A 21,835-nucleotide genomic window follows, 5' to 3' on the forward strand; every position below is an offset into this window, starting at 1 on the left:
AAACGAACATTTATTGCAAAATGAGTTTCCTGAGACCTTAGAGTCAAAAATACGTTTGAGGACGCTGAAGGAGGGGTGGAGTGCAGGAGAGTTTCGGGAATGTAGAAAAAAGGAACGGTAAGAGATGGAATTTTTTTTTGGAATGAATAGATTTGGTGAGCAAGTCGAAAGCATCCTTTTATAGAAGAAGAAGAAAAAGGTGTTATAATATACGAAAGATTACAGTTCTTCAGTGGAAAGTTTAAACATTTTTAACAAAGTGATCACGTTATCACGAACAACGTGATCGAAGAATGAACGAACAAATAAGAACAACGAATAAACAAATAAGAACAGAGAAGGAAAAAAATTTTGGGGTGTTTTTTTTTTTTCGAGTTGAGATTTTAAACAAGGAATTATGGGGTGAAAGACTGGGACAAAACAGAGAACGAAACTAATTGCAGCGCAATCGACGAACCGCTGAGAGAAAAGGTCAGACACGGTAGCCTACTCGGTCTCAGAATACGCGACACGAATTAACCGACAATTTTGTATGCAGGTATGAAAAATTAACACCGAGAATCTTACTAAAGACACACTATAGGTGCACACACTGAAAGATAGATATAGTTTCGACAAAAACACAATTGTGAAAAATTACTTAACTTTGAAAGCATGAGCGCATTGACAGCTTCGAGAAGACGTGACCTCCAATCTTGCGCATCCAATCTCCAATCTTGTTACTTGCAAAATCGAACATTTTAAAAGTACTGTATATTGGCCGGTTGCGTTTGTTATTCTGTGTTTGTCTGTTTGTTTATCACTGGTCTACAGGTCACAATTCTAAACAGATCGTCACGAAACTTCACCAAGTTGTATAGGTCGTCCCAATTGAGAAGCCTATTGATTTTGAGGTCAAAGATCATCTGGAGGTCAAATTTCTAAAATCGCCATTTTAAATCCGATTGACTTGAAAATTGAATAACATTTGTGTATTGAGCCAATAAATTGGGAAATGAACTATTTTTGAGGTCAAAAGGTTAAAGGTCAACTCAAGATCAAATTTTAAAAGTCATCAATTTTCATCCAAAAAGCAGTCAATTCTCAACCGATTGACTTCAAAATTGAAGAGCATTTGCATATCGAGTCACTAAATTGGGAAACATACTATTTTTGAGGTGAAAAGGTCAAAGGTCAACTCAAGGTCAAACTTCCAAAATCATCACTTTTCATCTGAAAAACCATCAATTTTCATCCGATTGACTTGAAAATTGAACAGCATTTCCATATTGCCTCACTGAATTAGGAAACTAACTATTTTTGAAGTCAAAAGGTCAAAGGTCAACTGAAGGTCAAACTTCCCAAATAAATCAATTTTCATCTGAAAAACCATCAATTTTCATCCGATTGACTTGGAAATTGAACAGCATTTGCACATTGTGTCAATAAATAGGAAAACCAACTATTTGTGAGGTCAAAAGGTCAAAGGTCAACTCCAGGTCAAACTTCCAAAATCATCAATTTTCATCCGATTGGCTTGAAAATAGAATAGCATTTGTGCATTGCCTCACTGAATTGGGAAACCAACGATTTAAGAGGTCAAAAGGTCAAAGGTCAGCTCAAGGTCAAACTTCTAAAATCATCATTTTTCATCTGAAAAATCATCACTTTTCATCCTGTTGACCCGAGCTTTGATCAAAATTGTAAATTTTAATCTTCATGAAATGGACAATTTTCTGTATCAATGGAAAACTTTTGGGGGGGGGGGGGGCGGATTTTGCAAGTATCATGCTATGCATGACGTCTTCTTGTTATTCTGTCTGTTTGTCTGATTGTCACTGGTCACAGGTCACAATTCCAAACATATCATCACGAAACTTCACCAAGTTGTAGAGGTCGTCACAATTGAGAAGACTATTGATTTGAGGTCAAAGGTCAAAGGTCATTTGGAGGCCAAATTTCTAAAATCGCCATTTTTAATCCGAATGACTTGAAAATTGAACAGCATTTGTATAATGAGTCACGAAATTGGAAAACCAAATATTTGAGGTCAAAAGGTCAACTCAAGGTCAAACTTCTAAAATCATCCATTTTCATTTGAAAAATTGTCACTTTTCATCCTATTGACCCGAGCTTTGATCGAGATCGTTAATTTTCATCTGGATGAAATGGACAATTTGATTGACCAATGGCATCCTTTTTTGGGGGGGCGCGTGTAGTGGGGAGGGGATGAATTTTGCAAGTATCATGCTCTGCATGACGCCTTCTTGTTTGTTTGGGAATAAAATATCTCCCAAAGTTGTGGACGGATAGTGACGAAATTTTGGATGTAGCGTATGTGACATGCACGAAAGGATTACATTTTGGTGAAGATCCGGATTCGGATCTGGCTACTAGAATTTTAAAAGTGATTCTTCACCATTGGGAGATAGGGCCAAAAACGATACAAAGCAGGTTATCTCAAAAAGTTGTGGACGGACTTGGACGAAACTTGGTGGACCGGTTGGGTGTGTGACAAGGACGATTCGATGCTGGTGAAGATCTGAATATGGATTCGGATATGAGAATTATTTACTTTCTTCAGTGATTCTTCACCATTGGGAGATAGGGCCAAAACTATACATTGCAGGATATCTCAAAAGTTATGGATGGATTTGGACGAAACTTGTTGGACAGGTGTGTGTGACAAGGAAGAATCGATCCTGGTGAAGATCCAGATAGTATAATTTTTAAAGTGATTCTTCACCATTGGGAGATACAGCCAAAACGATATAAAGCAGGATATCCCAAAAAGTTATGGATGGCTTCGGAGGAAACTTGGTGGACAGGTTGGGTATGTCTCAAGACTGAATCGATTTCTATTTTGGTGAAGATCTGAATATGGATTCAGGTGAGAATTATTTTAAAATTTTAAGTGATTCTTCACCATTGAGAGATCAGGCGAAAAGTGATATAATATATCTAATCTAATATAAATATCTATAAAGCTCAGTTGACTTTTTGCTCCACCAAATACAGTCACGTGAAAAAGTAAGTACACCCCATGTAAAGTTTTGACTTTTTCAACATATTTCAACATACAGCGATTTGATCTTCATTTCAACAATATTGATAGATAAAGGTGATATAATACAACAAACATCATGAAACATTTACATTTTGTAGTCCATTGTATAATTTAAATAAACATAAATGCAAATTTCGCATGTGGAAAAAGTAAGTATACCCTTGGCTCTAATAGGTGGTATTGCCCCCTTTGGCAGAAACAACCTCAAGTTGGCGTTTCTTATAACTGTCTACCAGTTTCTGACATCGACTGGGAGAAACTTTTGCCCACTCCTCCATGCAGAATTCTTTCAGCTGTGCGATGTTTGAGGGGTTTCTTGCATGCACAGCTCGTTTCAAATCCCCCACAACATCTCGATGGGATTTAGATCCGGGCTTTGACTTGGCCATTCCAGAACTCTCCATTTCTTTCTTTTCAGCCATTCCTTGGTGGATTTACTGGTATGTTTAGGGTCATTGTCATGTTGCAAGGTCCACCTTCGGTTGAGCTTCAACTTTCCGACAGATGGCCTCACATTATCCTCAAGCACCCTCTGGTACAATGAATAATTCATTGTGGATTATATGATGGGGAGCTGCCCAGGCCGTGATGCAGCAAAGCTGCCCCAAACCATAATATTTCCACCACCATGCTATACAGTTGGTATCAGGTTCTTGTGGTCAATCAAATGCTGTCTTTGGTTTTCGCCAAACATGTCTTCTGGTACTGTGCCAAACAGCTCTACCTTTGACTCATCTGTCCAGAGCACATTGTTCCAGAAGTGCTGCTCTTTGCCTAGGTGTTCATTGGCAAACTTTATTCTTGCCCTGATGTTCTTTCTGGACAGCAAAGGTTTCCTCCTGGCACACCTCCCATGTAGATCAAATTTGTGCAGCCTCTTCCTAATGGTAAACTCGTGCACTTTGACATCAACAGTGGGAAGAGCTACCTGTAGGTCCCGTGATGACATTCTGGGGTTCTTAGAGACTTCTTTCAGCATCTTGCGGTCTGCTCTCGGGCTGAACTTGCTGGGGTGGCCTGGCCTGAACAAGTTGGCAGTTGTTTGGAATCTTCTCCACTTGTAGATGATCTCCCCCGCACAGTTGAATGATTGATTTCAAATTGTTTGGAGATCTTTTTAAATCCATTCCCAGACTCGTAGGCATCTATAACCTTCTTTCTGAAGGCCTCAGAGAGCTCTTTTGATCTGGGCATGGTGGCGCCGCACACTTCAACAACAAAGAGCAAACCAAACGAAATGTCCGAGGTTTAAATAAGTCAGGTTCCTCCAAGATCCTCTCTAACGATGTTCTAATCATTTGCACCTGAGCTGATGCACCTGATTCTAATTTTAGGTATTTGAAGTAGTGATAAATGTGAGGGTGTACTTAATTTTTCCACATGCGAAATTTGTATTTATGTTTATTTAAATTATACAATGGACTACAAAATGTAAATGTTTCATGATATTTGTTATATTATATCACCTTTATCTATCAATATTGTTGAAATGAAGATCAAATAGCTGTATGTTGAAATATGTTGAAAAAGTCAAAACTTTACATGGGGTGTACTTACTTTTTCACGTGACTGTAACAGCGAAACGGAGTTGAGTAAAAGGGTGAAAATTCAACAGATGCTGTGATAAATAACTACTTCTGTCGGTTTGAATGTTTGAAAGAGAATAGACGTCTGGATCAATTTCTGAATTAAATTTAAATCCCGATTTATACAGATATAAACGCGAGTTGTCTGTGTGTGTGTGTCCGCGTTTTATTCAGAGATGGCTGAACGGATCTTCATCAAACTCTCAGAGGTTCATCAGTGAGTGCCTGGGAGTGTTTTAGGCAAACAACAACAACAAAAAATTGAAAAAGAAAGTTCGTTTTTTTGGAATTAAAAAAAATAAATTGCTCGATTGTGCCGAAGCCTTTTTAAATTAATGACAGTTATATACAAGTACACATTCGCATAAAAAATACAAAACAATTACCAGACATTTGAATACAAATAAATCAAATAATTCCGGAAGTGTACGAATTTGTTAGTACAGCCTCTTCTTCTTCCTGATCGGCATTACACTTAACTCAGAAACGTGAGCCACATTCATTCAGAAACGTGAGCCACATTCACTCAGAAACGTGAGCGACGTTCACTCAGAAACGTGAGCCACTTCCCTTCCTCCCCTGCCTCCCCCTCCCCTCCCCTTCCCCCATCTTTCCCCCTTGCTTTCTTCTCTGAAACTACAGACACTATTTCTATGAAACTTGACCACAACCTTCACCACTCGTGATGTACCAAAGTTTGTTCACGGCATTAAAAACTAGAACAATGTGACAGTGTCGCCAATATGCCTACTCATAGCCCCACAATGGGTAGATGCCCTCGTTCACTGTCCTAAAAATAAACAAGTTTGATTTAAATCCCTTCAGCTGTTTTCAAGTATCACATTTTCACCAGCCATGACAGGTTTCACATCGATCGGTGAAGCAGTTTCAGAGAAGGGATTTTTTTATATAAACATTTTTGGCTGGTATACCAATTCGCCTATGATGTCACCATTATCATGCTTTTGTTCCCCATTGGGAGTACTTGACAATGTGCTAAGTTTGAAATTTTTCCATGCAGCTGTTTCCGAGAAATAATTTTTTAATGATTTTATCGGTCTTTGGCTTCCGGTCCCTCAAGTGAAGAGGCTTGCTTCAACCTCTCCACGGCATCTAAGTTTGAGTATTTTCCCATTCGTGTCTTTGTCAAATTTCCACTAGTTATTTTATTGCGTATGTGTTATTGTGTGTTTCTAGTTAGTTTTGGTTTTGAAATTATTGCAAACTTGTGTGCAATTAGTCGTTTTTTGTTCACACTGCGTGCGCGGCCAAGTCTGTCTAGGCTTCACTCCCCCCGTCGGTGTTTATTGAATTTAAGTTCTTTCCTTCGCTGTATTTGCCTGGTGTTGGCTTAGCGGTTAGGGTGCCGGCTTGGGATCCTAGGATCCTGGGTTCGAATCCCGATCGATCACTGAATTAACGCCAGGGGGGTTAACTCAGCCTGTCATCCTTCCGAGGTCAACAAATTGAGTACCAGCTTGCTGGGATGAATGATCCCGGTGTGTACCACAGCTTAGAATAGGTACACCATATCTCTGCGCATCGTAAGAGGCAACCAAGGGTTGGCGCCAGGAAGGGCATCCGGCCATAAAAACATTGCCTCAAACAGAGAACCATGATTGTCATGGGGCCCGCAAGGCTAACCCCCGCTCTAGTGGGGAAAATGGCATTAAAAAAAAGAGATCATTCATTCATTCATATTCCTTCGCTGTAATTGCTTGTTTCTTTGATTTTCTTTTCTCCCCATACCTCCCACGAGCATCTTACCCTTTGTCTAACATTTTAAATCCAAAAATAAAATAGAAATTCCTTTATTAATTCTTTCTCTTCTCGTGGACACGTGCTTGTTCTCTTGCCCCCTTGTCTCGCCTTATGCCCTACCCCCTTTATCTCCTTTTTCTTCCACCTCTCCAACTCTAGCTTCCTCCATACTCATTCAACCCTTTCTCCTTCGTTCTCAAATCCACGTCCTCACATAGGGACTTTTCCCAGATTATTTTTTATGGTTTTGTTTATATATTATTTAAATATGTTTAAACTTTCCCCTGCAGTGTTTTATTCAGTGGTTTATTACAACACGCTGTTTTTCTTCCCATCTAAAAGGCTTTTTTCAATTTCCTCTTCAATACATTCCACTTCAAAAAAAAATTCAATCTCTTACAATCCTTCCTTTCTACATTCTCTAAACTCTCCTTCATTCCACCCCTCCTCCATCGTTTTTAGCCGGATCTCTGACTTGAATATCACAACAAACCCAGTTTGTAATAAATGTTCGTTTTTCATTCATCATCCACTTTCTAAACTTCCACCTCACACCTCCCCTCCTAAACTCCCCCCTCACTCCTCCCTTTCAATTCTCCCCCCTCGCCCCTACCCTTCCAAACTCGCCCCTAACCTCTCCCCTTCAAATCTACCCCCCTACCATCTTTCTCCAATTCTCCCCTCTCCCCCTCCTCCGCAAAGCTGCCTCCTCCCCACTTTGTCTCCCTTCTAGCTCATACGTCCACCTCATCCAACCTTCTACATTGCTCTGCCCCACCCCTTCAAACAACCCTTCATTGTGCCTCATCACATCACCATCAAACATTTTGTCCTCCTCATCCTTCCCTTTCTCCTAACTCTTCTGCATTCTCTGATACACTATCAACAGCTCTCCCTACCTCCCCCTCTCACCCTTCATCTTACCCTAACCTTGTTAAAAAGGACTTCTCTCTGGCCATTCTCAGAGAGCCTCCTCAGCGCCGACGAGTCTGCCATTTCACTCAGGCTGACTGGCATGGTCTGCAAGCAGCCATCAATCATCTGGAGTGGTCTCCCATCTCTACTGCCTCTGGCATCAATTTTTCCTGGGAATTCTTCCAAAGCAAACTGCTCTCTCTCTTATGCACAGATTTATCCCATTTAGTCTTCAGTTGTCTTACCCTTCCTCCCGTCCATGGTACACTGAATCTTGTGGTGAGGCAGTTGCCCTGAAACAACATGCCTTTGCCTCTTGGAAGGCAAATCCAACTGAAGGTAATCTCAGTTCCTTCCACCAAGCTCGGAACAAGTGTGTGTCTACCCTCAGGAGTGCCAGGAAGCACTATCTCTCCACACTCAAGAATGAACTCTCAAACCTGTCTCCTTCCTCCGAATCCTGGTGGCTTCTGGTCAAATCCGTTTCTGGTGTTTGTTCCCCCTCCATCCCCTCCCTTACCTCAAATGGCTACACAGTTGACACCGCACGTGACAAAGCCGAATTCCTCAACTCTGTGTTTGCCTCAAAATCTTGTGTCCCAAACCCATGTCTCTCTATTCCCACCTTACCCAGTCGAACCCAACTGCTCCTGGACTCTGTGTCCTTCTCTCCTGACAAGGTGGAGAAGTTTTTGTCAAACCTGGACTCTGATTTTGCAACTGGACCAGAGGGCATCAGCCCATGGGTCCTAAAATCCTGCTCGGCCGCTCTATCTCACTCTGTTCTTTTCACCCTCTCTTTTGCTCAAGGTCATCTGCCAGCATCTTGGAAATCAGCCAACATCACTGCTTTACACAAAAAATGTGCAAAAACAGATCCTTGCAACTACAGACCAATCAGCCTGCTCCAAATTATCAGCAAAGTCATGGAATCCATCATTGCTTCGGATATCAAATCCTTCCTCTTCTCCAATGGTTTGATCTCTGATCATCAATTTGGTATCAGACCAGGTCACTCTAATCTGGACATGCTGCTTCTGCTGTCTCTACAATGGTCAGGGTCTTCTACAACGAGAGGTTTGCTTGCCAACGATGTTCCTTCTAATTTCTTACATGATACTTGATACATTGATGTCTGATGTTGGGTTAGTGGTTAGGGTGCTGGCTTTGGATCCTCGGATCTTGGATTTGAATCCCGGTCGATTGCTGAATTAACGCCAGGGGGGTTGACTCAGCCTGTCATCCTTCTGAGGTTGGCAAATTGAGTACCAGTTCACTGGTAAGTCCCTGTGTGTTGCAAAAGGTGACTTACTGGGTCGTTGGGTCGTTGGCAGGAAGGGCATCCGGCTGTAAAACATTGCTTCAAAAATGGGACCACGGTGCCCGAAATAGGTCAACCCCTGCCGTGCAGGGAAAAAATAGCCTCGAAAGGTGGTTCTATCCATGATACATTGTTAGTGTGGTCCACTTGCAGTAGTGCGCATCATCGTAATCACTGAGTATTGTATTGATATGTTACAGTAAATAATTACTCCAATTTTTAGCTCACCTGGAACCAAGTTCAGGGGAGCTTATGCAATGGCGAGTCGTCCGTCTGTCAGTCCATTCGTCCATAAACACTTGAAACCTCTTCTCCGAAACCGCTGATGGGATTGTGACCAAACTTGGCACAAATGATATTTGTTGTATTGTGACTAAAGTTTGATCACGGAATAGAGAAAAAAAATAGGGGTCTAAGGGGGTTTACCGGGGTCAAAGTGGATCCAGGTTTGACCCCCCAAAATGGGAATTTGCTTTCTTCTCAGAAACTACACAAACAATTCCGATGAAACTTCACCACAACCTTCATAACCTATGATGTACCAATGTTTGTTCATGGCATTCAAAAAATTGGGGTCTGAGGAGGTATACGGGGTTGGGGGAGGGGGAGGGGGAGGGGGAGGGTTGCCCCCGAATATATATATATATATATATTTAAAGTCTTATGATTATGTTGGTATGATTCTACATGCTGCCCTGTCTTCTAGCAAGCATTGAATGAGGATTTTCCCCGCTTTAAGGATCGGGACGACTATTGAGTGTTTCCACTCTTGAGGAAGTTCTCCTAAAAACCAAACTCGATTGAATAGGCCGAGAAACACACCCAACACCCTGTCTTCCATCTTCTTGAACATATGAAAGGTCAATAGGTCGGGGCTCGGGGCACTGTTCCTAGATTTATTAACCGCTTGCCTAAGTTCCCAGAGGGAGAAGTCCAGATTTAGAGGGGAATTTTCGGGACTCCAGTGATTGAAGATTTCTCTGTGCTGGATCTGGAACTGGAACCTGGACACCTTGGACTCCCTGTCGGTGTTGTTTTCTCTAATCAAGTCAGAGAAATGTGTCCCCCGATATGCCTGCACAGGTAGCTTATAAAGCAAAAGGGGCGGAACCAATGTAATTATCTCTGATGAGGACTAATGATTGGTCACACAGGCTACATGTGGTTGTTTGATTCTTCATGTTTAAAAAAAACAAGACCAAAAGTCTAACAGCGGCGTAGCCGGGCTTGTAAAATATTATAAACCACAAACACACATGATTAGCTTTTTAAACAGTCGCTAATGCTGTTTATAACATTAAGTAAAGAAATTTGGAGGAATCCCGACATCCGTGAGGTAAGTTTTACTTACAGAACTGAGGGGAGATATACTGTAATCTAGATTATATCCCACAAGGGTTAGGTACGTACCGTTTTGTTGGAAGAGCCGTAACGTCGATGCTTTTTATATTTGATGGTCATTTTAACAATCGTTTTGTTTGTGTTTCACACTGAATGAAAAACGTAAAGGTAGAGCATGGCGATTGTGATATATGACAGGTTCGACGATATTGTCACGCGAATCCCTCGGTTAATACCGTGGGCTCGCGGATGGCCAAACGAACTTAATGGAGGCGACGATCAATTACGGATTTGACTAGGCAGCACGGGAGGAAGAAGGAAGAGGAAGAAGCGGTGAGCTCTTACCTGATGCGATCCGAGCAGCCTTCAACCCTGCAAATTAATCTCACACGAACACGGGATTTGGAATGAAAGAGAAAATAATACAAGGATTTATTTACAATAAATATCGGGACAGGAAAATAACGCGCCGATAATCACTAAACCCCTCCAAGGGAGAGCTCCCACACTTCACTTCAAAGACAAACAAATGGGAATATAAAAGGAAGGAAAGTAAATGTGTAAATTATTGTGCACTCAGCTCGATTGGCACCTTGGCAGCGATCATCCAGTCCAAGCACGCACTCCGGTGTTGGCGGGAGGAAGGCCACAATCCACCTCGTTTGTGCGCCGCTAGGCCTCACCGGCATCTAACCCACCCATTGGTCGCACGCGAGGTCCCACCTGCTCGCAGCACCAAGCCTCGCTCCAAGTACAAAGCCTCGCTCCAAGCACCAAGCACCAAGACCAATCACCAAGCACCAAGAGCACCAAGACCAATCACCAAGCACCAAGAGCCCGCGAAGAACCTAGGGAAGACGACCACGGAAGAACCAGGGAAGAACGCAGGGCAGAACGCAGGGCAGAAAGCAGGGCAGAACATAGGGCAGAACGCAGGGAAAAACGCAGGGAAGACGACGCCGGGAAGAAGAACCCAGAATGCCCCGAGCGTGTCATTTTGTCCCCCGTGGACTGACGTCAGCTCTCTCATTTTACCAATCAGTCCCTCACTTCTTTGTGGTCTTTTCCCGCCTTCTGACGTCACCGGCCCTTTCCCTCAAATCAATGACCTGCTTCTAAGTAGTGGTTTTGCACCTTCCGCACTGATTGGCCGAATGTTCGTGCCTTCCGCACTGATTGGCCAAGGTGTCCGCAGATGGTGGCCAATCAGTGTGCCGATTCCTTCCACCTTCCTTTCACCAATCAGTGCCCAGCTTCTCACCCCAGCCAATCACACGTTCCCTGGGCATGGCTATTACTTGCCTTGCACAATGTTTGTTGCTATGCCAGCTGGTGATGTGGCTGGCTGTGGCCCCATCGGCAGTGCCCCGATCTGGATTCCTGCCTGTTCTTCCTGGAAGTCTTATTGTGGCAGAGGGGAATTAATTAATGTGTGCACTAAGGGATCTATCTAATGTATATGAGTGCATTGCCATAAAGGACACTGGATTGCTCACAGAAGGAACGACACACAAGGGAATTTTACCCATAATCCCTGTATTAATTAGCATGCCCCGCCCCCTCGTGGCAGGGACACAGATACAACTTATTCCGACATACGGCTACACACAAAACTTATTACAGGTAGATTCCCTATCACGACAGTCGAGTACCTACCTATGCAGATCTACCTGGATCTAGATATTCCTCTACCCCCCCCCCCCCCCCCCCCCCACTTTCCCCTCCCGCCCACCGACATAACAATATGTTCAGCATGAATGGCATAAATATCAAAATGGCGGTGTGTGGAGAGTCAGCCGCCGTACCGCCGTAATTACATCAGACGTAATCACATCACCCTGTCATGTGACCAGATCCTCAGCTCTGATTGGTATACGTTTGAGGGGACATATATACATACATACATATATACATACATACATACATACATACATACATACATACATACAGACAAACACTGTTCTAGACGGCTTTGTCCGATGGGCTACGCGTAAAAGCATCTGGGAGAGGGATTATGGTGTTATTTTGGAAGGGAGATTAAATGATCGAAGGATTTATTGGAAGGAATAAGGGGAGGAGTGAAGGAGGCAGGAGCGAATGAGCAGCTAGAGGAGAAGGAGGAGGAGGAGGAGGAGGAGGAAGTCAGATGGAGGATTGATGTGCTGTGCTGGATCCTGGAGGTGATTGCTAAAGACTATTTGAAAGAAACGAAGGATCTCTGGTGGTAAAGAACATTATACTCACTTTGTAATTTCGCTGTTTATAGTTTTTCTGGTTTCTTATCTGGTTTGGTACAATTTGATTATATCTTCCCCCTTCCTCCAGATGGGGCTCCATTTTGTTTGAGGTTGAGGATGATATGGCAGACGCCTGATAAAGCAGGTACGGTGGGAAAGTTCATATTCATCGGAGGTCTCCAGTGACACATCCTTGCAATATCGATTAACTGAGGCTCAGAGCATCTTCTTCTTTACTTTGTTAATTATCAGAAGCAGTGTCGTTATGAATGACCATTATAAATGACAAAAACGACACCATTATAATAACAAAAGCTACACCACCACTCAGAGTGTTCAATGGTTGCACAAGAGAAATGCTTTTTTTCATGAACGGAACAACTCTGTATTCTCATAAACTCACTATGTACACTCAACAACCTCTATTCTGTGCACCCCCACCTTTCTGTCCGCAAGCAAAACCACCAAAGTATCAGCCATCCACTTCCAGGCTTTCGGAAAGCTTATCAGCTCTGCATCACATTGCTTGTTTTCCCAGCGTCAAGCACGGGTGACGAGTGCCCACAATGTGTCTGACCACCACCATGGGTCTGCAGTGCCCTACCTTGCTCCATCATGCAGCCATTCTGGGTCTAATTACGCTACTATGTCATGGTGAGTTTTTCATCTCAATGCACTCTCAAAGTTTGACTTGTAATTAAGGATGAGAGGGCATAAGTAATAGTCAGAAGAACTTCATTCTGACCTGTCTTTTTGTTTTCTCTACATAAGTTTACGATGAATCCGTTGCTGTGCCAACTTGGGCAATAGTCATTTTAGTTTACGAAATGCACTTGATGAACAAAGTAGCAGTAATTTTATCCTTGAGTTCAATTTCAAGTCCACTATTGATGATTTTTAATCAAACATGAATTGTTTCATTTGAAGATTTCCCATATTTTTTATTTAATGAAAAACACAATTCTGATTTGCTAACTTGATCAATCTTTTTTCAAGAGCTGTTCTTCATATACCCTCCCTCCTGTAAACTATAAAACATTCAACTACAACCGTACTCGGTAGAGAGCATATACATCCACCTGGTGCTTAACAGTTTACGTTTTGTATCCCACTGATAGGCCGGATGCCAATTCGGACCTGAACCCAAATCGAATCGGCTTGTTCTTGTCACCGAACCAACTCATCCACCTAGTTTTGTCATAAGTCATCCACAACTTTTTGAAATATCCTTCTATATATACCCAGACCAAGGGGATTCTATATATTCCAACAACCAAGCCTGGTGTTGGCTTAGCGGTTAGGGTGCTGGCTTGGGATCCTGAGTTTGAATCCCGGTCGATCGCTGAATATCGCACCAGGGGAGTTGACTCAGCCTGTTATCCTTCCAAGGTTGGCAAATTGAGTACCAGCTTGCTGGGATGAATGATCCGGTGTGTTCCCCAATTTAGAATAGGTACACCGTATCCCTGTACATCGTAAGAGGCGACTAAGGGTTGGCGTCAGGAAGGGCATCTGGCCATAAAACGTTTCCTCAAACAGGGAACCATGATTGTCATGGGCCCGCAAGGCTAACCCCTGCTCTAGTTGGGAAAATGGCCTTAAAACGATGATCATTCATATCGTTTTTGGTCCCATCACTCATTGGTGAAGAATCACTTGAAGACAACTATAGGGAGTTCATAGAACACGATACCCAGCACAATTATTTCAATTTCGCTTGAATTTTCATTAAATATTAATTTTAACAATCAATGGAAAAAGAAGATCCGAAAGTTTAGTGCTATTGAAGTAGTCCAGAAGCATTCCTGAACATCACACTTATACACCACCCTAATGAACCTTTTTTTTTTTTTTGCAAAATCAAATTGATCAAATTAATGCAAAAACTGGAGGTTCTTGGAAGTATTATGAAGGCGATTTGAGTTCAAATATATAATTCAATTTGAATAAGGGGTTAAGGAGATTTAAAGGGGTAAAAATATAAAAATTCTGCGTCGATTACACCGCCATATTTAACACATTACATTAATTATTCGTGCCTGTTGCTTGTGTCCATTATGATATCCTTAAAAATACGAAGTTTCATGTTTGGAATGATTTTCAATTTTGTTTGAGTGCCAGAGAGGCAGACGTGAGTAAAAAAAATATCATCTCACTCCTCTCTGCGCATGTGCGGTCGGGGCGAATTCAGAGCCAAAGTCCGGTAAAACAAATAACTTGTCTTCCTATTCATGTTCAAAATATAACATCTGATTTAAATAAGTTGTTCCTCGATCATAAACTGACGATCATAAACTGAGAAGACAGACGGACATGCACCAATTACTTAACCCTGCCTTTTGCTTCATGTGCGCAGGGTAATTAAAAAATTGTCGGGTCCGGATCTGAATCTTCACCAAAATTAAATCAATTAGTCCTTATCACACACCCAACCCGTCCACCAAGTTTCGTCCGAATCCGTCCATAATTTTTGAGATATCGTTTGAAAAACTGTTTTCGGCCCTGTCTCTCAATGATGAGGAATCACTTAAACAATTATAGCATCTGAATCCAGATCTTCATCAACTTCACGTTTTGAGATCTCCTGCTCACAGTGCCTGGTGTTGGCTTAGCGGTTAGGGTGCCGGCTTGGGGGCTTGGGATCATAGGATCCTGGGTTCGTAATCCTGGTCAATCGCTGAATTAACACCAGGCTGGTTGACTCAGCCTGTCCATCCTTCCGAGGTCGGCAAATTGAGTACCAGTTCACTGGTAGTTCCCTGTGTGTCGCAAGAGGTGACTAACAGGATTGGCGGCAGGAAGAGCATCCGGACCATAAAACATTGCTTCAAAAAGGGGACCAAGGTGCCCATAAATGGGGACCACGGTGCCCCAAAAAGGGGACCACGGTGCCCCAAAAAGGGGACCACGGTGCCCAAAAAAGGGGACCACGGTGCCCAAAAAAAGGAGACCACGGTGCCCAAAAAAGGACCAACCCCTGCTCTGTGGGGAAAATTGCCTCTGAAAGTGGTTCTTCCTCTTTCTTATTTTTTTCTTTCTTCTTCTTCTCTTCTAAAGTCACAGATTTGAAACAAACAACTTAACAAGACAAATCGATGCAGGTTGTTATTATTCATCCAGTCGAACAAAAACAGTAAGAGTTTACAATTGAAAAAAAGCTGAACTTACCGATGCCGGTAAAGCTGATGTGGTGTACGTACACTACTCACAATAAGTTAGGGATATTGTGGGAGTGAGTTTATTTTTTTTATAGAGGTTAGGGTTGGGGTATTGAAAAACATTTTGTCATGTCAGCGATTGACTGGGATTACGAACCCAGGATCCTATGATCCCAAGCCCCCAAGCCGGCACCCTAACCGCTAAGCCAACACCAGGCACTGTGAGCAGGAGTTCTCAAAACGTGAATTGTCGGGTCCGGATCTGAATCTTCACCAAAATTAAATAAATTAGTCCTTATCACACACCCAACCCGTCCACCAAGGATGCTGTGTTTTTTCACATATTAATAACCATAGAATTAGGACCTACAACTTTTTTCAACATAATTAATACACAAAATCAACCACACCGAAGAATCTGTCAATATCCCTAACTTATTGTGAGTAGTGTACCAACCACTATTATTTGCCGTTATGATTCACACCATCCACTCCATAAATTATCTCTCATTCACACTATTTTCCGTCGTGCAGACACTATTCCGACCACACAGGAGGGGAAATTATGTGAGAAGGAGAAACACCATGAGTGTTCCCAGTAAGTGTAGTTACCCCAGATGGTCTTTTCTAAAAGCAGGAAGTAGCAAAAACAACATCACATCTGGTAAACAACAACAGGACGCAGGTAAAGAAAATATGACACGAGTGACCATTCCGTATGTGGCTGGGCTATCTGAGAAAGTGAGAAGATCCTTCTACAAATTCTGCGCAGCTAGTTATTTCCCATTATGGACAAGATCCGGAATCAAATGATGAGATCTACATAGGAGAAACTCGGAAAACCCTTCAGGACGGTATGAACCAACATCCTCGTCCAGCTTACCTTGAACTCTGCTACAGATACACACTTGAACCTGCAGGGTCACAGCTTTGATAACAGTCAAGTGATCATCTTAGACAAAGAAAAAAAGTGGTTTGCTCGAGTTGTAAAGGAATCCATTCGGGAAAGATCTGAATCGCCATCTCTCAAGAAAAGGGGCGGTTGGCGATTTCATCCGTAATGTGCGTGGGACAAGGCTATAAGAAGTCTTCCACACCATCTGTAACTCATGTGACTCCCGGATTGGTCGACAGACCAGCTCACCCGACCACCGGTGGTGGAGGTCACATGGCAATTCTCAAGCTTCTTCACTTCAACATCTGCCATATTCAAAGTAACGTTTGCTTTACTGACGAGTAAGTCCAGATTTATTAAATTATAAAATTTTACAAAGTTAAGACATTTCTTTCCTTTCCCAATTCAGTATGGGATGGATTATTAATAAATAATAATAAAAAAGCAAGTACATATATATAACAAAATAATAACGAGAAAAAATACATTGGCCTGACGATCGTTTAATCATCCATTTTAAAGGCCAACTAGTGGAAGAGCTGAAAGTGTGGATCGAGTCTTCTGTGGTTTTCAACCAAACTGATGCTTTTTCCATTGCTGGTCTGACTTGGTTTTTCTTCGAGCTGCTACTTAACTTTTTCCACTCTGTGTGCTATTGCTAAACTAACAGGTTCCACAAAGTTAAGTAGCGTGAAACGGGAGGAATTTCTTTCCATATAATTACTATTTAGACTGCAATACTTCTCACAGAGGTAAACAAAATGGTTCATCAAGAAAGATACAAAAGAGCCGAGTATGAAAAGGCATGTCTTCATAGGTTTATCAATCTGAACGATTTGAGACATGTCATGTGTGCCAGATTTACCATTTAATTTCTTAATATTAAATGAATTAATGAATATTAAATATATTGTTATGAATTTTGGGGTAAGGGGATATATAGAGTTAGGTAGATCTGCATAGGTATCATGCTCCGGTTGTCATGAAGAAGACTGAACCATCTCGAAGTAAATAAGTACATGACCTGTCTAGCCCATATGTTGGATTAAATGTATCTTTGTGATCATATGAGGATGATCGTTGTGTTAGATAGAATAGGGATTATGGTAATTCCCCGGTGTGTCAAACCTGTGATCATACCTGTGTCCCGCATGTTGTGATTGGTACTATGTACTGCGTACTGACGCCTGGGGGCGTGGCTTCGGTGGTTGCTGGCGGCTCGTCATGATGGCGGTGTGTTCTGTGAGAGCTTGGTATCGTCTTTAATAAACGACTTGATTGAAGTAGAGTCCTGAACTTACTACACAACCAGAACAAAGGCGTAAGGCTATGATAGCTCATGAGATACCAGCGGTACCATGGACAAAGGTAGCCAGTGATACGTGTGAGCTACACGGGCAGACCTACCTCTTGGTGACAGATTATTACACCAAGTACCCAGTTGTGAAGAGAATGGAATACACGACGAGCAATGCAGTAGCCAAGGTCACATCTGAATGTTTCAGTATGTTCGGCCCACCTCTGGAGATCATATCGGACAATGGACCTCAATATGTGGGTAAGCCGTACCGTGATATGTGTACCAAATGGAATGTAAAACACACGACAACATCGCCGAGGTATCCACTCACTAATGGATTGGTTGAGAGACAAGTTCAAACAGTGAAGAACATGATCAAAACGTGTATTAGATCAGGGAATGATATAGATATTGCACTGCAATACCTGAGGTGCACACCTGTAGATTCCCACCTCCCAAGTCCAAGCGAAATGCTGTTCAACCGGCCCATACACACCAACCTACCAAGTTGTCTGTTGGTTCCTGCACAACAAAGGCATCAGGAAATTCAGGAACGATTGAAGGAACGTGGAGACCGGATGGCGAATCAATACAACAGAACGGCTGGGCCAGAACTACCTGATTTGGCTATTGGACATCAGGTTCGGATTCTGAACAAGGACACGAACCAATGGTACCCCGGGAAAGTTGTGGCTGTAACGAATTCCGCTCTTATATAGTACAGATGCCTAACGGGACGTGTCTTCGAGAACCAGGGCACACTTGCGTGAACTTTATCCACCCGATTGTGGCGCCAATTGGAAGGACGAACCGACCCAACCAACACATCAAAGTCTACCAACTGGTCGACGCGTACATTTCAACAATGACGCTTCAGCAATGGAAACTAACGGCTGCTCCAGCTCCAAGGATGACAAGAGTGCTGAGACAACAAGGCCGGACAACTCTCTGTACTCGACCAGATCATGCCGTGTGATTCAAAAACCATTGAGATATTGTGATGGTGAATAACGACCATCAGAAATCAGCCCTTGTAATGTTGGTGCAGATACAATCCGTTGATTGAAATTGCAGACATTGGAATGATTCTGTGTTTTCTGTGTTTGAATGATTCAGTGTTTTAGCTAATCATACTGAGCAGTAATTACATTTTGGTTAAGAGTTATAACAGTAACCCCAGATCCCATCTATGTGTGGTTCAAGTTGTGTCTGATTGTGTTTATTATTTTGATTTAGTTTAGAAGTGTTTTGTTGCATACAAACATAATAATTTCAATGAAAGGGAGATGTTGTGATTGGTACTACGTACTGCATAGTGACGTCTGGGGGCGTGGCTTCGGTGGTTGCTGGCGGCTCACGATGGCCGTGTGTTCTGTGGGAGCTTGGTATCGTCTTTAATAAACAACTTGATTGAAGGAGAGTCCTGAACTTACTACACTGTATGGCAACGCACCATAGACATTAGTTAGACCCATTGGCGCACACACTAATTAATCCCCCTCCGCCACAATAACAATGGAACTGACCAGAAGAACAGACAGAAGGCACCCACGCATTACCCCGACTTGAAGACAAACATTGCTCAGGCAGGCTGAGGCCACGCCCACCTTGCGATTGGTCGAAGGTTTGATGGGGAGATCGAGGCAGGGCGAGTAAGAAGCAGGCCGCTGATTGGCAGAGTAAGGAAGAGCTCGTGATTGGTCAAGGGAGGGGCAAGAAGCTTCCCTCGGATTGAGAGATGTGAGGGGAGGGCAAGAAGCGACGCACTGATTGGCGTGGAGAGAGAGCTGACGTCATGAGACGGCTGATAAAACGACTCGCAAGCTGGCATTTTGCCCCTTCTTGTTCTGGTTCATCTCGTTTTTGGACTGCCTCTTGCTCTGGAGCCTGCCTACGAGTGTGTGTGTGTGTGTGTGGATGATCTGTGTTCTGGACCTCGGCGCAAGTGGTTGCGTGCCGGCCTCGTCTCCTCATTCCCCTGTTCGTTTGGCATCTGGGATTGAAACAGCTGGCGGGAGAGGCGGCGCGTGGACGAGAGCACGAACGCTGCGGCATGTGAGGACATCGAGGCCTGTTTCGTGTCAACGGGCGAGCAGCTCCTGCCAACACCAGCGCCGTGTCCAGACTGCATGCTCGAGTTGGCGACGAGGACACACACTGCTGACAGAGATAAGCTCGCACCACACAAAACACAACAGTTCTTTTTGATATATCATCCTTCGTCTGTTGGTTACGTCCTGTGTGGGAGCGCTCCGATTTAGGATCATATTTATTTACCATCGCGTTCTTTGTTCTCGGGGTCCGGAAATAAAGCCGTGTTATTCTTGTACATTCAAAATCCGTGTTTGTGAGTTTAATTCCCTGCAGGTTTGAAGACTGCCTGGGGATCGCATCAGGTAAAACTCCCGCTTCTTCTTCTTCCTCTCCCTTCCTCCCGCGCATATATCGTGAGTTTGTGTTTGAACAACGCCTTCAAATAACGCTCGATTTGCTATCCGTGAATCCCCGGTATTCACCGAGGGGAAGTACACGACAATATTTATTCTTCAGATAAGAAAAAAAAATTCTACCTATAGGATGTCCATCAATATTGGCTTCATCGATGCTCTTCTCAATAAAATTGAGCAACAACTTTTAAACTGCAAAATAAAATATGGATTCACAGTTCAGAAATGTCTGAGTTATGTGTCTGGAAACTATGGCTATTGAGGAAAGAAACTCGATCAGGAAGTTGGCCGTGCACCATGTAATGTTACAATCCTGGAAATCAGAGGTTTGTGGAAGAAATGTGAAACTCACGTGTAAACCTCAACTCCCACAGAACATGGTCAACTTAAAAGCTGAACTTTCAAACTTGGCTACTTCCTCAAAGAACTGGTGACACCATCACCTTGTCAAGTGTGTCGCTCGTGTACATCCCCCTCTCTCCACCCCTTCCCCCAGACATGAGATCAGGGTTGTCGCTCGAGACATATCTTGAGCATTTGATACAGCCTGGTACACCTGCTTCCCTTCTTGCTTTCTGCACTTTTTGCTTATGACATCCAAAGCCACCTCCTCTAATGGTTTACTGACGCTTCACTCTTGTAGTGAGCATGTAGCTCTCAACAGGATCCTCTCCCAGTCTAGGATGGAGTGCCCCAAATTGCAGTGTCTTCAGCCCAGTCCTGTTCCTAATCTTCATTAACAACCTTTCTGACCTTTCTGAAATCCTCTGTCTTTGCAAATGACTCTATCCTCTTCTGTAATATCTCCCATCCTTCAGATAGTCAGGCAGAAGCCTCTTCTCTCTTTACAGACCATGAATGAATCACAAGCTGGCCCAACAATTGGAAGATGTCTTTCAATTCTGACAAATTTCACACTCTCGCTCTGTCTCTCCGAAAGAACCATCTGGCGAACCCTCCAATGCATTTCCTTAAGAAACATCTTGAAGAAGTTCAGGCACTCAAACTTTTGGGCCTAACCATTGGCCATGATCTTTCGTGGCCAAATCACCAAGTTGGCCAACAATGCAAGCCACTGACTCACCATTCTTTGTCGTGCAGTCTTTCTTTGGCAAATACGACATTTTACAGCTTAAGAGGCCTTCATCCCCAGTTCGATGGAGTACTGCTCCTGCCTCACACCTTGCACTTATTGATGCTTTGGAAACCAAGACCCTCCAAATCATTGTAATCTCCCGCATTTAAGATGTGTCTCTGGGACTTACTCTTACTCTTATGTCATAGACGGGTCAGTGGCTTCCATATCATTTCTGGTCATGCACCCTCTACCTCTTCATTGCTCTTTCTCCCCGCAGGATGTACATTTTCTGCTAATAATACACTTTTGGTGTAACTTTGAAAATCAGGCTCACTGCTCACATCCACTCATTTTGTTCCTCTTTTTATCTCACACATGGAACTAACTCCCTCAGTCTGTTCATTGCATCTTACCCTCCAGGACTTCAAGATGGCTGGTCACCCCCTATCCATACTCGTTATATTTTCTACCCTCATTATCCCTTCCAAAGCCCACCCCTAACTTTCCAGGTTGTTATGTTTTTGACTCCTCACTCCTCTTCCCCCCCCCCCGACCCCCCACCTCTCCCTCACTCTCAACCTCTTTTTTTGCTTTTTTACAATTTCTGTTTCATTCCCATTTACTCCATTCCTCCTCTGGCTGTGTTTGAGCTTGTATCCACCTTGTTTTCTCCCAATGTCCTCCTCCCCCACTCTTTGATCTCATCCTTTCGCATGCCCATTCTGCTTCCAAATGTCCCTCCCCTTGCTG

At 43.1% G+C, this 21,835-nt stretch overlaps 2 protein-coding genes across 4 annotated transcripts in view; one reads left to right on the forward strand and one right to left on the reverse strand.

Annotated features, from left to right (window-relative positions):
• Positions 1-21,835, reverse strand: part of LOC137423441 (uncharacterized) — a 419,740-nt gene that overhangs the window by 176,374 nt on the left and 221,531 nt on the right. The gene's annotated exons all lie outside the window — the stretch shown is intronic.
• Positions 12,078-21,835, forward strand: part of LOC137423418 (uncharacterized) — a 65,733-nt gene continuing 55,975 nt past the window's right edge. Inside the window, exons 1-3 of one of the 3 annotated variants that reach the window (XM_068110568.2) lie at positions 12,078-12,194; positions 12,296-12,352; positions 12,746-12,861. In XM_068110568.2, the coding sequence (XP_067966669.2) occupies positions 12,774-12,861 (88 nt within the window). In that variant the 5' untranslated portion in view covers positions 12,078-12,194; positions 12,296-12,352; positions 12,746-12,773. Of the gene's footprint in view, positions 12,195-12,295; positions 12,353-12,663; positions 12,862-21,835 lie in introns of all 3 variants that reach the window. The other 2 variants (XM_068110587.2, XM_068110578.2) reach the window with 2 other exon arrangements.

The sequence above is a fragment of the Myxine glutinosa genome, chromosome 1, assembly GCF_964187855.1.
Source record: "Myxine glutinosa chromosome 1, kmMyxGlut1.1, whole genome shotgun sequence".
NCBI classification, from domain to species: Eukaryota; Metazoa; Chordata; class Myxini; order Myxiniformes; family Myxinidae; genus Myxine; species Myxine glutinosa.